At 44.2% G+C, this 14,891-nt stretch overlaps 1 protein-coding gene across 1 annotated transcript; it reads right to left on the reverse strand.

Annotated features, from left to right (window-relative positions):
• Window positions 1–587: 587 nt before the first annotated feature.
• Window positions 588–12,291, reverse strand: LOC143270479 (disks large homolog 5-like). Its single transcript, XM_076560559.1, has 5 exons — window positions 9,498–12,291; window positions 6,571–6,754; window positions 2,599–2,714; window positions 1,575–1,669; window positions 588–1,409 (listed from the first exon to the last, which is right to left on the reverse strand). Exons 1-5 carry the CDS (start codon window positions 9,716–9,718, stop codon window positions 1,240–1,242), a joined length of 786 nt encoding a protein of 261 aa, XP_076416674.1. The 5' UTR covers window positions 9,719–12,291; the 3' UTR covers window positions 588–1,239.
• Window positions 12,292–14,891: the final 2,600 nt, after the last annotated feature.

Raw genomic sequence — 14,891 nt, forward strand, 5'->3', positions numbered from 1 at the left:
GCATTTCTTTAATCTGGATATTGATGCGAAAAGAAACACCTATAACTCAGATGCTTTGAGCCCCAAAACCCCACTTGTAATCTCAGCCAGGCGTTGTGCGGGAAGCCCATATAACGAAATGGAAGAAGGGAGTTTTGCTCTTTAGCTGCTTGCTCTCACCTTGCTAGCAAGTCCATGCCTTCACTGGCATTGGAGCCAACTTCCTGGGGATTCCAGACTATACTGCTGATGGGCTGAGACATCAAGCATAGTGGATTGAGCAACTCCTGGATTTGAGGATTTTGCCATTATAGCCAGCCAATGTTCAATTAGCTGGACCACAGCCTCTAAGTCATTCTAAAACATAGCCTTTTGTATATATAGAAATTCATTGTGTAAGACGTTACCCCATAAAACCCTGAACAATGAACCAGACAGGTATAGAATTTTTAGAGTAGTTTGGGTCTGACAATAGCTCTGAGTCCCATGGCTGGGAAATCCTTGTGCAGCTCAAGATTCCTGGAATTTACTGAGATACATCAAAGCCTGAGAGTTCAGGGTTTACAGGAGTGTGAAACCTCGCCTGCCTAAAGAAGAGTCTCAGAGTTAAGTTTCAAATTGCATTTTATTCATAAAACACATTCATTTTACTCAATGGGGGCTTTCAAAACAGCAGTCCTTATATATAATGTATAGCCTTAGCAAACTATTAAAACAATGACAAGAATATAAGAAATAACAAAAATTAACAAAACCTTAAACCAAAATGAAGAACACCAAAATCCAAAGCATAAATATCCCAACATATAAACAAAAAAAATAAGCAAATTTCAGGATCACTTGGAATTTCATTATGGGAGAGCAAATGAGGTGAGGAACTGTTATTCTCTGCAGTGAATTATCTTCAGCAACACTTGCCCATAACATGGCTTCAAGTCAGCTTGCACAAGTCAGCTTCAGCACTGCACTGGAGAGAATCTTATGCTTTTGGGTGTGGTCTGTCTGAATGGCAGTGTGATGTTAACACAGTCTTCCTTGTCAGATTTCCCATCACCTATGGAGTCAGCTTGTCAAAGCCCTTGATAGGAAGCTGACAGAAGAACTCTTGCTCCTCTTGTCCTCTTCATTTTGTTTTGCTCCTCACTGGGGCCACGTGCTGATAGATGTCAGGGTTCTTAGTAATTTGTGTTGTGTCCTCTGAATCTCAGACTATTTGTGATACAATCTTTTCTCTGGGAATAGTGAGCCAATGGATGTGGATCAGACTGTGGCTGGACTGCCTGATGGTAAGTTGATATTTGCCTCACTAGGGAGTTCACAGCTGAAAAGAGGTGACATTTTCTGAGGAGGCCGTGAACCTGGAGTGTAGAATATTGTGCCTTCAAGGTGTCTCTGGCTTCTTCCAGCCTTCTCAGTTTTCTGAAGAGGTGCTGTTAGGAAAAATCATCAAAGAAAATATTCAGAATCAGTTTTGCTGTGCCACTGTAAAGAAAAATCAGGGCCTATTCATCCCTAGTAAACAAAAGTTAAGGAAGAAAACACAACCCATGAATACCCTGGCTGCTGGGGATGGGGCTCAATCGTGGCTTACTTGCCTGGAACATAGTGTTTCTGCACCAGCAGCTCCTTCTGCAGGAGGCTCTCTTCCTGGGCTGTGGTCTGCTCCAGTTCCTGCTGGAGGTTTTCAAACCTAGGGGAGGAAAGCAGCTTGGGCACAAGCCTGGTAGGGACCTGCCATGTCAGCTTTTGAGCTCCCACCAGCTCTACTCAGCTAGACATTTGAGCATTGCCTTTTACGTGAGTTCATTCCTTGCTTCCCTATGGGAAAAGGGTCAGAGAGCACTTGGGCAGGATTTTTTTCTCAGCTTTTAAAAACTGCTAGAAGTTGAACTGGTAAGTACATACTGTGCTGGATTAGAAAAAAAACAGCATATTTTTCCAACAGTCCAAATACATCATTTTGGAGAAATATCAGTATGATAAAGTCTTAGGCACAGTTCAGGAAAGATATCCCTGGCCTTGAATGGATACAGGTGAATGTGACCCTCCTGGAAAACTCTATGCCTGCCCTCTGGTGGAGCCTACACAGCAATGCAGAGAAGGCTCTGGTTATTCCTACAGCTCAGAACCCTGCATGGGATTAACTTGTCAGCTCCTACTCTGTTTATGACCAGAGTAAATCTTCTCATGAGAAACTGATAAACACTGCAGAGAGCCTGCAGTCAGCAGGAGTGTGCTGTATGCAAATCTGCAAAGGGTGGACACTTCTCTCTAAACATGATGTTCCTGATGGAAAAGATGCAGGGCACACACTTTCCTTCATGATCAAAGATCCTCCTTTCCACGTTTCTGGCTGCCATGGGAATATTTGTGGGGAGATCTAATCTAAGAGATGAGATACTAGAGCATACAAGAGTTCTCAGAAAGGAAGAAGGGGACACAGTCCCCATAAGATCAAGGAAAAAGCATATTGCTTCCTGTTGACTGAGCCAGCAATGACACTCTGAGGCCCTGCCCATGGCTGGCAGCTTTGCCAATTGACAAAACTCAAAGAGGATGGAGATCCAGGTACAGCAGACCCACTTGGATCCACCTGCTTCTGGAAGCCTGGGCACCTACCTCATCTGGGACACAGTGAAGTGATGCTGCAGCTTTACTGCCAAGTCCCTTTGCTTGGTGAGCAGCTCCTTCTGCTTCATCAGGGACTGAAGATTTTCCTCAAGTCTTTGATGTTCCTGTTCAATAGAAAATTGTGTTTTATGGGGAGGTTGTCCTAACCATGTACATAAACATGCATTCTCTTTCTCTCTCTCCTCTCCTCTCCTCTCCTCTCCTCTCCTCTCCTCTCCTCTCCTCTCCTCTCCTCTCCTCTCCTCTCCTCTCCTCTCCTCTCCTCTCCTCTCCTCTCCTCTCCTTTCTCTCTCTGTCTCTCTCTCTGTCTCTCTCTGTCTCTCTCTGTCTCTCTCTCTCTGTCTCTCTCTCTGTCTCTCTCTCTCTCTGTCTCTCTCTCTCTCCAGCACACACATGTATATGGATGCACACATACAAGCACACTACATTCCATCCACACTTAGTTTCCCAGATAACACTAATGTAAGAAGAGATCACCTGGGATACCATGGAGAAGAAAGTTACCTTTCATTAACCCCCATCTTCTCTACCCTAATTCCTGCACAGAGGCAGGAAACACATGATGCTTTGAGCACAGGGATGTGGAGAGGATTGTGTATTTTTATTCAGTCTTGATAATTTTTCATTTTATTTTTAGTTTATATGTGCAGGTGTTCAGCCTGCCTGTGTATCTGTATAACACGTGCATGCCTGGTGACCTGGTAGAGGAACTCAGAGAGAGGATAAGTCAATGCAGTGCTTGCCATGAAAGCCTGGACACAGACAGGTGAACACCTGGTTGCTTGATCTGTAATCTAAGCTCTTCTAGCAAGTTCCCCAGTCTGTGCATTGAAGGCTTAGTTCCCCAGCACAGGACCATTGGATGGCAGTGGACCAGCCCCTTGCTCTCACTCAGTGCTTCCCAGTGCCTACAAGGAGGGCAGCTTCCTCTTAAAGAAGCTCTCTGTACCACAGGTTGCCTCAATTTAGGCCCAAAGGAATGAGCTCAGAAAACTAGAAAATCTCTACAATCCGGCATCTATATTAAACTTCCCTCCAAAGAAGTTGATTGTGTCAGGGATTTATTTGAGTAACAGAAGGTTGACTAACTCATGGCCAAATGACTGCATATATTATTCCATATTTAACCATATCCCATGGACCACATTGTATGTTTGCACTCATCAGTGATGGGTATCTGAAGAGTTTGCAGTTGGACTGTTCTGATGAGTCCTGCTGTATCCCTGTTGTCCCCTATTCTCTGTGGACACCACTTTCAATTCTGGAATCAATGCTCCACCCGAAGTCTGCAGTTCCACTTTCTGAATAATTGTACATAGCTTCTCACAGGGCTGCACCATTTTACACTACTAGCAATATCTGAGAGATCTCATTTCTCCCAACTCTCCATCAGGCTGAATTAAACTCAGGATGAAGACTTTTGGAAAAAAAGCAATTTCTGAGTGCTGCAGACACAATATGGAGTGGGTGCTTGAGAGTATGGTGATCCTAATTGGTGCCCAAAGACAACCTCATCTCACACATCAGCATAGCTGTGGGACTCCTGCTTGGCTGGAATACAGCCACAAGCCCCTCTGCAGTTCAGAATTTCTGAGAATAAAGTCCAGGCCAAGCTCCAAGGACTAGGTTAGGTGAACCAAGGTGAGGCAAAGTTGAAAGGAAAATGGCAGCAGGCGATGAGGAGAAGACCAAAACAGGATGCAGGGAAGTCATCAGTGGTCAGCCTCCTTTCACCCAGAACAGAGAAGGATACAATCCCACAGCAACCTTTCCTGCCTCTCAGTAGCCTCTTTCTCAACGTCATGGACCCCATTACTTTGTTTTTCTCCAGAGGATTTCTTTGCAGATAAATAATTCTTCCTCTACAAATACCATAAAAACTTTTAGCTTGCATCAGTTATATGGCCTTTGGTTGTAGTTAGCTGTGTGGACATGCAGAAGGATGGGCAACTCCATCTGTTCTTTGACTGAGGCAAAGTCATACTAACCAGATTAGGCACAGTACTTTCTCATTGAAATCCATCTCCATCAATCTTAAAGATGTTCCAATGTTCCGTGAGAGAGTGAGCATACACATAGAGGTTCAAGCACACATTCTCATTCCCCAAACACACACATAAAAACAACACAAACACACACCTTTCTTGAATCCAGAAAGGCAAGGAAGAAGACTAGAATGTTGCAGCACCTTTTCTAATCCAGGTGGAGGTAGTGGGTCCTCCTTGCTGTCTACATGCCTCTTAGACCCAGCCAAGCTCTTCTGCCCTGGCCTGAACTTATTTCCCTTCCCAAGGAAGTTTTTATCACCAGACTCACTGATCATACAGATAAGTAACAACCTCTGCACAACTGAGTTGGACCACAAAAGACCAAGTGCTGGGGGAAGAAGGCTGGACATGAAGCCTCCTGATAGATTTAAGTTGACCCATTATAGTCTCCTCACTAAACTTACCCAGACTCCTTCACAGAAGACATTGACAGCACCAGAGAATGGAAGTCACCCATTATCATTACCCAACAACTTTTGACCTGATTACAGTGCACATTATATGAAAACAGCCCCAGGCCAGTCAGTGGAAGGCTATTTAGATCATCCACAGCACTTTTCTAAAATGCAGCACTCTATACAACTATGAGTTGGACTCTGTCCTAAGAGTGAGTATCAAAATGTCAGGTTCCATGTTGTGAAGCCAGTAGACAAAACAGACCTTGCCTGGAAAGTTACCTCTATGTCATGAAAGAAAAGAAGTCTACTTTCTATATTTAAAGTAGCTCCATTGTTTGATTTTTGTTACTTATTATAAGTTGCATTAAATCAAAAGTAATAAAAATGTTTAAAAATTAAGAGAAACCAACAAGTCAGTTCTCTTTCTGACCAAATGAACCATTTAGCAACAAAATGAGACAGAATAATACAGGACGCTCTACTGTGAGGAGACAGGACATCCAAAGATCTCTGGCTATCCAGCTTAGACAGAACAGAAATTTTCAGGTTCAGTGAGAGACTCGGGCTGAAGGGAATAAGGGAGAAAGCAACAGAGGACACTCGATGTCATCATCAGACCTTCCAAAACACCCACAGATGTATGTGCCCTCAGACAGGCATACTCACACACAGACACAAATCCCTCCAATCATCAGTGATCAGAATGCAGTGAGGAGGACATCACACTGGATGAGGATGACATTGCCAGTTGGTTTTAAACTCCTCACAATAGCTGTTATAAGTTAGTCCCACAGTTCTGCATAATTTTGGACTAAAAATGCCTGGAGAAACATGCTGAGTCTCTGTAGGCTATGTTGATGCAGTTGGCTCAAATCTGCCACCCTGACCCCTGCCTGTCATAAGCCCTTGCCAAATCCCTTGACATCCAGTGAGCTTTAGAATGTAAGATCCAGGATGGGAAAACTGGCCAATGCCACTCACAGCAAACAGTACTGACAAACTTTTAATTTAGTTTCTGTCACTGTGAACCAAGAGCTTGGCCAGGTAAAGAGAACACCATGGCAGTGTGGGAACAAGAGAGTAAAATGCCATATGACACCCAAAAAGATGTCTATGAGACCCGGTCATTTGACTTTTTCAGGGGCGTTCCTCCTTCCATGCTGTGTCTGCTCTGATCTCACATGAACCCTGCCAAGCAAAGGAGACCAAGACCCTTGACCTGAAACACTCGATCTCTTTGGCTCCCATCACAGCCCGGCTCCTCCCATCCTGACATACAGCTGAGTGATATGTGACTTATTTGTCTCCCTCAATGGACTGCAGCTTCCAGCAGAGTAGTAGGATTTGCTTGCTCTAAAAGGCTAACTCCCAGAAAGACTTGTGAATGATCACAGAAGTGAACTATTGGATGGGTTGGGTCAGGTGGATAAGTGAGTAGATGGTTACATGAGTGTGTGTATATGTACGTGTATGGTCAGACTGATGGCCAGGTTGGCCCTGCTGCTTCAACCTACCTGCAGCTGCCTTGTCCAGAGGTCATAGATCTTCTCATGGGCCTCTTCATGGAGCCTCTTTGCCTCTGCATGGGACTCTTGTAGTAAAATCTGCTCGCCCTGCAGCTTTTTCTTGTCCTCTAGCAACATTCTCACTTTTTCTTTCAACTGAGTCTGTTCACTCAGGTGCTGACTGTAGAGGGTGCTGAAATATCACCAAAAATGATGAGCTCCACCTCCATCTGCCACTCCTGCCTGGTATACCATGATTCCTGCAAGGTCCCATGTCCCCATCCCCAACAGCCCTGGGCTGAAGCCCTCATTATCCAGGCCAGAATCACTCAGGTGCAGGCCAAAGAAAGAGAATAGCCAATTTCCAGAAAGATTTATACTACTTCTAAAGACCCTGACAGCAAAAGGGATCCATGTACCCCTGAAGACTTGATCTGCTACCTCCTGAACACACATCCTGGTACTTAACTGTTCACAGTATTGGGAAACCATGAACAGGTAGAGGGAAACAATGCTCTGAGGGAGACAGAAGACCCATCTGGAATATATTCCATCCATGTGTCTCATAGAAAACAGCTCTCTTAGCTCCTGTCAGAGCCACAAAAGCCATGGTGCAAACCATGTTTTCTGTCTAGAAGTTCCAGAAGCTGACAGAAAAATGTTGGGAGGGGCTCTCAGACTCTTCACACTTAAGAGAACTCAGTCTAGAAGGCACAAGTCCAAGAGCTATAAGGCAGGCTGCTTGGTAAGGGGTAAACAGAGTAGAACCACAGCCCTCACTTTGGTTTAAAGGTGGAGAAGGGAAGAAGATGCTGTGGGATATATTTCTGTATGCCGTGAATATGTATTGCTCACATTGGTTAATAAATAAGCTGTTTTGGCCTATGGCATGGCAGTAAGGAGCCAGGCTGGAAAATCCAGGAGAGACAGAAAAGAAAGGCAGAGGTGGAGGAGATGCCAGCTGCCACCCAAGGAGCAACATGCCAACAGCCTGGCAATGTAGCAGCCATATGGCAAAACACAGATGAATAAAATTGGGTTAATTTAAGATGACAGAGGTAGCTAGGCTGAAACTTAAGCCATTGGCCATAGAGTTTGTAAGTAATGTGAGGCTCTGTGTGTTTATTTGGACCATTTGGCTGTAGGAGGCATCAGGGACAGATTCTTCCTGACAGCGGGGTCAGGCAGGACTGGAAAAAACTTCAGACAACAAGAAGCAGTCCTAACCAAGTTCTGGAGTCCACCCAAGTCAGGCACTCAATGGTAGATTTTGGTCTTCTCACTCAGCTCTTTGCACTTGTACAAGGACTCACTAATCTCCTTGGGTAATTTCTTCACATCTGACATATCCTTCTTATGCTCTGTGTTCTGTATCTCATGCTCCGAATTCAGCCTGTGGTAAGGAGTAGCCATAGGAACAACAAACCCTGTGATCATAGGCCTCATGGAGCCCATGAATTAAGGTTGTATTTTGCACTACCCTAGCCTACTGGATGTCACACCCTGAATCCTATGTACTGGGAACTCTTGATGTGCATTAGACTTGCTACCCTGCCCCAGGTCCAGGAAAGGCTGGGTGTCAACAGGGAGGGAGACAGGGTTCCATGAGCTCCCTCAGTAGGCTTGGAGAGGTAGACTAGCTCTCTAAGTAGGTCCACCGGCGTGGGCCTCCCTGAAATCTGCAGTGACATTTCCACTGTCATGAGAACAGAAATGCTTTGTCCTTACAAGGATACCCAGACTCATCATCAGTATTGCTATGGAGGAGGCACTCTATGAGCATGACTTATAAACTCCCAAGGGGATTCGAAGAATCACCAGGGTGAGCAGAAAGACTGAGAACTGTGATGTTCAAAGTGGAACTCCCTGATCTCAGCACTTATATCACCTGAAATCTTTGAATCAGGCAAATCTTCAGGCCTACTATTAATCTCTAACTCCAAGATCTGAAGGGACCTTGTGTCCCCATACACACACAATGTAGGGGAGCCTCTCAGAGACAGTACAGAACACACTGAGACACCAAATCCTTAGCACAAAGAGATGCATTTCCCCAGCAGGGCAAGCACGGCATTGGGAGCCTGCCTCTGGATCAGGCAAAGGCAGACAACACGCAGCAGGCTTTTTTCCGCAGTGGGATTTTAAATAGAAAGGTTAAGTCTCTGCTAGGGTGAGTTGCTGAGATCTGATTGGTCAGGTTGGCAAGTGTAGCCGAGAAATGAATTTTTATGGTTGGACTTTGATGTTTAGTTTCAAGAATGAGTTGGTGTCCACAAAAGGGAATGAACTCTGGAGACTAAATTAAGGTATGTAATGTAATGGTTTATTGAGGGAGAGGGAAGTGAAAAGGGCAAAACCTGCCATTGCCATGTTTGCAAAGTTTGGGCCCCTTAGAGGGCAATTCACATGCACACAAACCCACATACAGTTAGGATGTCAGAGAAATGCAGGTGGGTGGCATTGCCTCACAGTACAAGTAACAAGACCAGAGAGGAACAGGGATGGACTCCAGGCTTTCCAGTCACACACAGATGGAACAAGTAGGACCACCAGGCCCTTCAATCTGCTCCCAGAGGAACAAGCAAAAGTAAATATCTTGTCAAATACAGAGACTGAAGTTAAACTCAGAGCACACAGCATCTCCTACAAGCCAACACCTGTCAAGGCCTCTTGAAATGCATGTTGTGATCTTACACCCTACTGCCCCTCTCTGTGGATTGTGATTCAGGCCACAGACTCTGGGTTTCATTAGGAGGAAGCAGAACAGCCTGTGTCCCATCTCACTGTTACAGGCTTCAGTTTTGCCTCTCAGTTGCATTCAGGAAAATTTGCTTGTGCAGGTCACCCTGCAGGTGCAACTTTCAGTGACCCAAGGACTGCTGGAATTGACACAGTAGGGTCAAGACATTCACCAGAGAACATGGCATGATGAATACCTGTTGTTCAACTCATTGTTGTAATGGGCCAGGAATTCACGCAGTTCATTCCTGTCATTGTTCATCATCTGTAGCTGAAGTTTCAGTTTTTCCACCTGGTTCAGCTGCTGCTCCTGCTCAGTGAGGAAGAAGGGTGTGGATGATGCCTTCCTAGCAGTTCCTGTAGGTACATAAACACAAGTGAATTTGTACAAATGAATGGCATAAGCCAAGAAGGTCATGTGGAGTCCCAAGAGGAGGCCTGAGGAAGAGGAAATGCATGGAACCCAGTAAAGCCCTCAAAGATCAGAGCAGCTCTCCTTAAGCTGGGCCTCATAAGCCATGTGTCTGTCTCCAATCACTTTGGCTAGATATATGCCTCAGCCCCTACTGCAGCCCCACTGGCCCTGAAAGACATAAGCAAGGCCAGTCATGTTGGTTTGGAATTGTCAGCTAATACCTGATAGGTGGTGGTATTATGTTCCCCCAAATATTGTGCACCCTAATAAACTTATCTGGGTTCAGAGATTGGGACAGCCACTAGATGCAGAGGCTAAAAGTGGTGGCACTCATGCCTTTAATCCTAGCATTCTAGAGGCAGAAATCCCTCTGGATCTCTGTGAGTTCAAGGCCACAATGGAAACAGCCAGGCATGGTGACTCACACCTTTAATCCCAGGGAGTGATGGCAGAGAGCAGAAAGGTATATAAGGCATGAGGACCAGAAACTAGAAGCTTTTGGCTGGTTAAGCTTTCAGGCTTTTGAGCAGCAGTTCAGCTGAGAGCCATTGGGACGAGGACACAGAATCATCAATTCTGAGGAAACAGGATCAGCTTAGGAACTGTTGAGGTGAAGAAGTTGTGGCTTGTTCTGCTTCTCTGATCTTCCAGCATTCACCCCAATACCTGGCTGTCGTTTGATTTTATTAATAAGAATTGTAACATTCATGCTCCACTCATGAGATGCAAGGAAATCCTGGAGTCCTAGTGCTTTTCACCTCCCAGCCCTGATAACCTGTGTCCACGACTAAAAGGAACTGAATGTCTCAGACCTTAGTACATGGATGAAAAATTTCCCTCCTTGGTATTTACATCAGATATAAAACGCAACAACATCCCATTCTGATACCGCATTAGTGGTTCTGGGCCTCCTGTTGCAGGCTTTGCCACTCAGAATGAACTGAAGGAAGTCGCAGCACAGCAGCTGCAGCCTTGACCATTCCTGGCCCTCTGCCAACTAACCATCAGGAATCCTCCACCTTGGATCTGCTCTTTAGGAACCCAGATAAGCAGCATCGGCCCATTGCTTCATGATCACAGCTACTGAACCCCAAAAGTAGAAGGTCCAGTTCTAGCCTCCCCTCCTCCTTAGGAAACTAGGGCTCTCTCTGCCAATCGGTGTGATCAGTCTTGCCAACATGTCAGTTGGAGAACAATATAAGCACTTAGTGAATGCCTCAAGGGCAGTTGGCATTGCCACAACACTGGTGGTTTCACAGAAGATGCCACAGGCTCTCCAGGATACAATAGAATTTCCAGAGAATGGACTGTTAGGGCCACTGACAATGGTCATCACCTATCTGATAACAAGCTCCTCCCCGATTCACCAAAAGCCAAGCTGCCCTTTCCAGGAGCCTTTCCTGAGAAACAGGGCAAGGCCTTCAGCACCTCCTCCTTCCAATCCTGAGATCTCTCTGATTCATTAGAATCTAGTTCATTCTAATTCAACAGTTCATCATGTGTGGAGAGCTAGGGTCATTTCCAAACACTGCCCAGAAATGGCTCTTCCCATTCTTATACTCACAAGCTATTAAGATGAGAAATTAAGGATGCTAAGAAATTAGCTTGGGATAATGGGGAAGGAAGATCAGATCCATGAGATGAACAAGCACATTAGAGAAGATCCATGGGGCAGTTACAATGTATGGGAATAGTGGATGATTATGTGGGTCCTGTCAGAACAATGATAAGTCATATTGGAAATGATGAAATTTTTGCTAAAACCTTCAGCAGAATACATTTCAACCATCATGAAGTTAGCAAAAGTGTTATCAACTACTGATAGGTATGACTGAAAATAATTGAGGACTGGGCATCTACAGGTGAGCCCTCAGTCACCAAGAACAAATGCTCAATGTAGAGGAAAGAGGACTGGCTTGTTAGAGGGCAGGAACTCAGAAACCTTAGGGTCACTGACATGCAGCAATGCTTGGTGGCTCCTGCCCTGCCAGTGGTTGTTATTTAAAATGTGAGACTCTCTAGATCTGGCCAGGGGACTTTACTCTCCCTGCTATTAGTGACACACACCAAAAGAAATCCAGTGTGGGTGAAGTGCAGGGCTGGAACTGAAACCTCTTTAGTCCCTCTGTGCTTCCTTCCCACTCAAAATGAAAGCAGAGGGCCCTCAACAGAGCAGCTTCAGCCTTGACCATCCCTGACTCTCTGCAAACTAATCATGGGAAATCCTCATCTCTGGGTCTGCTCTTGAAGAACTCAGAGGACCAGGATAGGCCCATTGCTTCAAAGAAACTCTCCCCTCCTGAGCCCCACTCCTGGAAGGATCAGCTGAAGCCTTCCTCCTTCCAGAAGCTCCCCATCCCTTTCCCAGGACTCGCTGTGCTTTCCCCAGAACCATTTGTTTCTTGATGAGTGACATGGAGACTGAAGGCCATCTTCCTTCAGCCTCCCTCTGATCTCCCTGTGCTCGCCATCCTGTCTCCCAAGAATCCTGTTCAGTCTAGTCAGCATGTGTGTAGGTGAAACACGAGACACTGCACAAATGCCCCAATGACAGTTGGTGTTGCCACAACACTGGTGACATCACATGGAATGCCAGGGCTCTCCAGGAGACAGTAGAATGTCCATGTGCTGATGTCACATGGTATAGCTATTTCATCCCTTCTACATACCTCACCCAAAAGTGACTTGAAACCAAGGTGCCATTTCCATGAGCCTCTGTTGTCACAATGGAAGCCTTTAGGTAGATCCTCCTTCCAAAGTCAGAAATCTAGCCCTCTGCTTCATTAGAAACTTGATCTAAGTGAAGTTGCATTTCATATATTTTCCTTCTTCCCAAAATATTCTTTTTATATTGCCATACCTTAAACCATTACATCTTAGACCCATTGTAGCTAGAGTTTTCCTGCCTGGCCCACAGTCAGGACAAATCTTTATCACCCGTCAGTCCCACAGCAATCAGACACAACCAAGTAAACACAGAGACTTACATTGCTTTCAAACTGTATGGCCGTGGCAGGCTTCTTTCTAACTGTTCTTATGGCTTAAATTAATCTATTTCCACAAATCTATACCCTGCCACATGGCTTGTGGCTTACTGGCATCTTTTCATGCTGCTTGTCAGGGTGGTGGCTGGCAGTGACCTCTTCTGCCTTCCTGTTCTTTTATTTCTCCTCTCTGTTCGTCCCGCCTATACTTCCTGCCTAGCCATGGGCCAATCAATGTTTTATTTATTGACCAACCAGAGCAACTTGACATACAGACCATTCTCCAGCACAGCCAAGTGCAGACCATCTCAGACACCTGCACTCAGGCCTGTGGTCCTAATCATCCTCTATGTGGACCTGCTGGGTAAAGCCACGAGGAACCCAAGAACGGGCTCCCACAGGACATACAGAACATCCCACAGCAACCCGTATAAACTTTATTTGTATTCAAATTTTATTTAAGCTTTAAATTTCCATAAATTTATATCTTAAACTACTTCCTCAGACTCAATATAGAACATATTCAGTCTTTCATGACATGCTTAAGCCTTTAAATTTTTATAAACATATTACATCTTAAAATACTTGTTTTCTATTTAATTCATTGATTTATCCTCTGCTTAAAATTTGATTCAGGTTTTTCTTATCTTAACCAATAATAATTTGTAACCAATTCCCTTAAATGATGGCAAGTATTTGTAACCATGCACAGAATGAAGCATGATCAAGCATGCCCCACCTCACTGTAATAGTGCAACTAGTCCATCATAAAGGATGAGGGCACCATCATGTTGTGCCACAATACACATATGCTTGTTTCCATACAACACACACAAATATGTGCCCACTCCATACATTTAAGAACATGTGTTTGTCTACACAATTGCATGTGCACACACACACACACACACACACACACACACACACACACATAAATATAATTTGAAATTAAATTAAATGTACAATAACTTGGCATAATAAAAAATCAAAAATAAACAAACAAACTTTGTGGTATTGGCTTGCATGTGTATGGTATGCATAGCTATGAGTATAGTTATGTTCATGATTTATAAGTATCTATATGGTATACATATTGTGTAGAACCATATCTAACTACATATACATGTGTATATAAATATAAAGATAAACTGAAATCCCAACTCCCAGACACCAGCCAAGGAGGCAGCAGAACTTTTTGAGTGCCCGGATTGCTGTGTTGGCTCTTTGTTGCCTTCAACACTGAGTGCCTGTTATATTTTTTTGAAAGGCATCATTTTTTAATTCACAACTGAGGCACTGCATTTGCCTTATTAGAAAATATGTAACATGTAACTTTCAAAAAACAGATATATGGGAAATAAATTTTGCTATCAGTATCTAGAAATGAAAATTAAAACTTCCTTCAATGCTTTTTTCTATACCTGCAAATCATTTCGGTATTTTAATATTAATCCTATATTTGAATTTTTTCTGTATTTAATTTTTTCCTCCCCTGAATAATGCAGTGTTCAATATATCTAGTATTCATGAGGTATCATTCTCCATGATGGTAGTGGCCACTACTGTCTCTATCTAAAACATCTTCTCGTTGCCTAGACGTCGAGTTGTTAATTTCTTCATGTACTAGTTTATGGTTCTGTGTAGACTAGGGAACATTTATTACACTAGGCTTTGGAGACACAGAGGTAACTAGGGTGAGTAGCATGGGAAGGAGATGGTGGGGGTGGGCTGTCTGCATGTGTTGGGAAAGTTCTAGTTAAATGGGTGAAAGATCACTTCTGAAGTAATAGGAGGCAAAAAGGCAGAATACAAAGACAAAGGTATTTCTGACTGCATGCTGCTACTCAGTGTAGAACAGCAGATCAGCTCTTCCCCACTGCATGACAGACATATGGCTGTCCCAGATTTCCACTTAGCAAGGTGAATTGATTTACCTGGGCTTGCTCTGCAGTGGTATCTACATAGAGGATACAGGTCTAAAAGCATTTGTAACAAATACACCTAAATGTACAAACCCTTACAAGGTATTCTGCATCTGAGCTGGTTTATGTAAGAGATCCATGCCCAAAGGGTGGTCCAAAAGTAAAATTCTTTTTTGAGTCCATTGATCTCTGTGATTATGTTGGATACATACTGTCTTAGTTAGGGTTTCTATTGCTGTGAAGGGACACAATGACCACAGCAACAATTAT

This window comes from Peromyscus maniculatus, chromosome 23, assembly GCF_049852395.1.
Source record: "Peromyscus maniculatus bairdii isolate BWxNUB_F1_BW_parent chromosome 23, HU_Pman_BW_mat_3.1, whole genome shotgun sequence".
NCBI lineage: Eukaryota > Metazoa > Chordata > Mammalia > Rodentia > Cricetidae > Peromyscus > Peromyscus maniculatus.

Bases quoted from the DNA above. Each gene is read 5' to 3' on its own strand.
- LOC143270479 (XM_076560559.1), bottom strand. From the start codon at position 9,718: ATGACCTTCTTGGCTTATGCCATTCATTTGTACAAATTCACTTGTGTT. The intron at 6,755-9,497 runs GTATTCATCATG...GTGATATTTCAG, and splicing joins AACAATGAGTTGAACAACAG to CACCCTCTACAGTCAGCACC. The intron at 1,670-2,598 runs GTAGGTGCCCAG...TTCCTCCCCTAG, and splicing joins TTCACTGTGTCCCAGATGAG to GTTTGAAAACCTCCAGCAGG.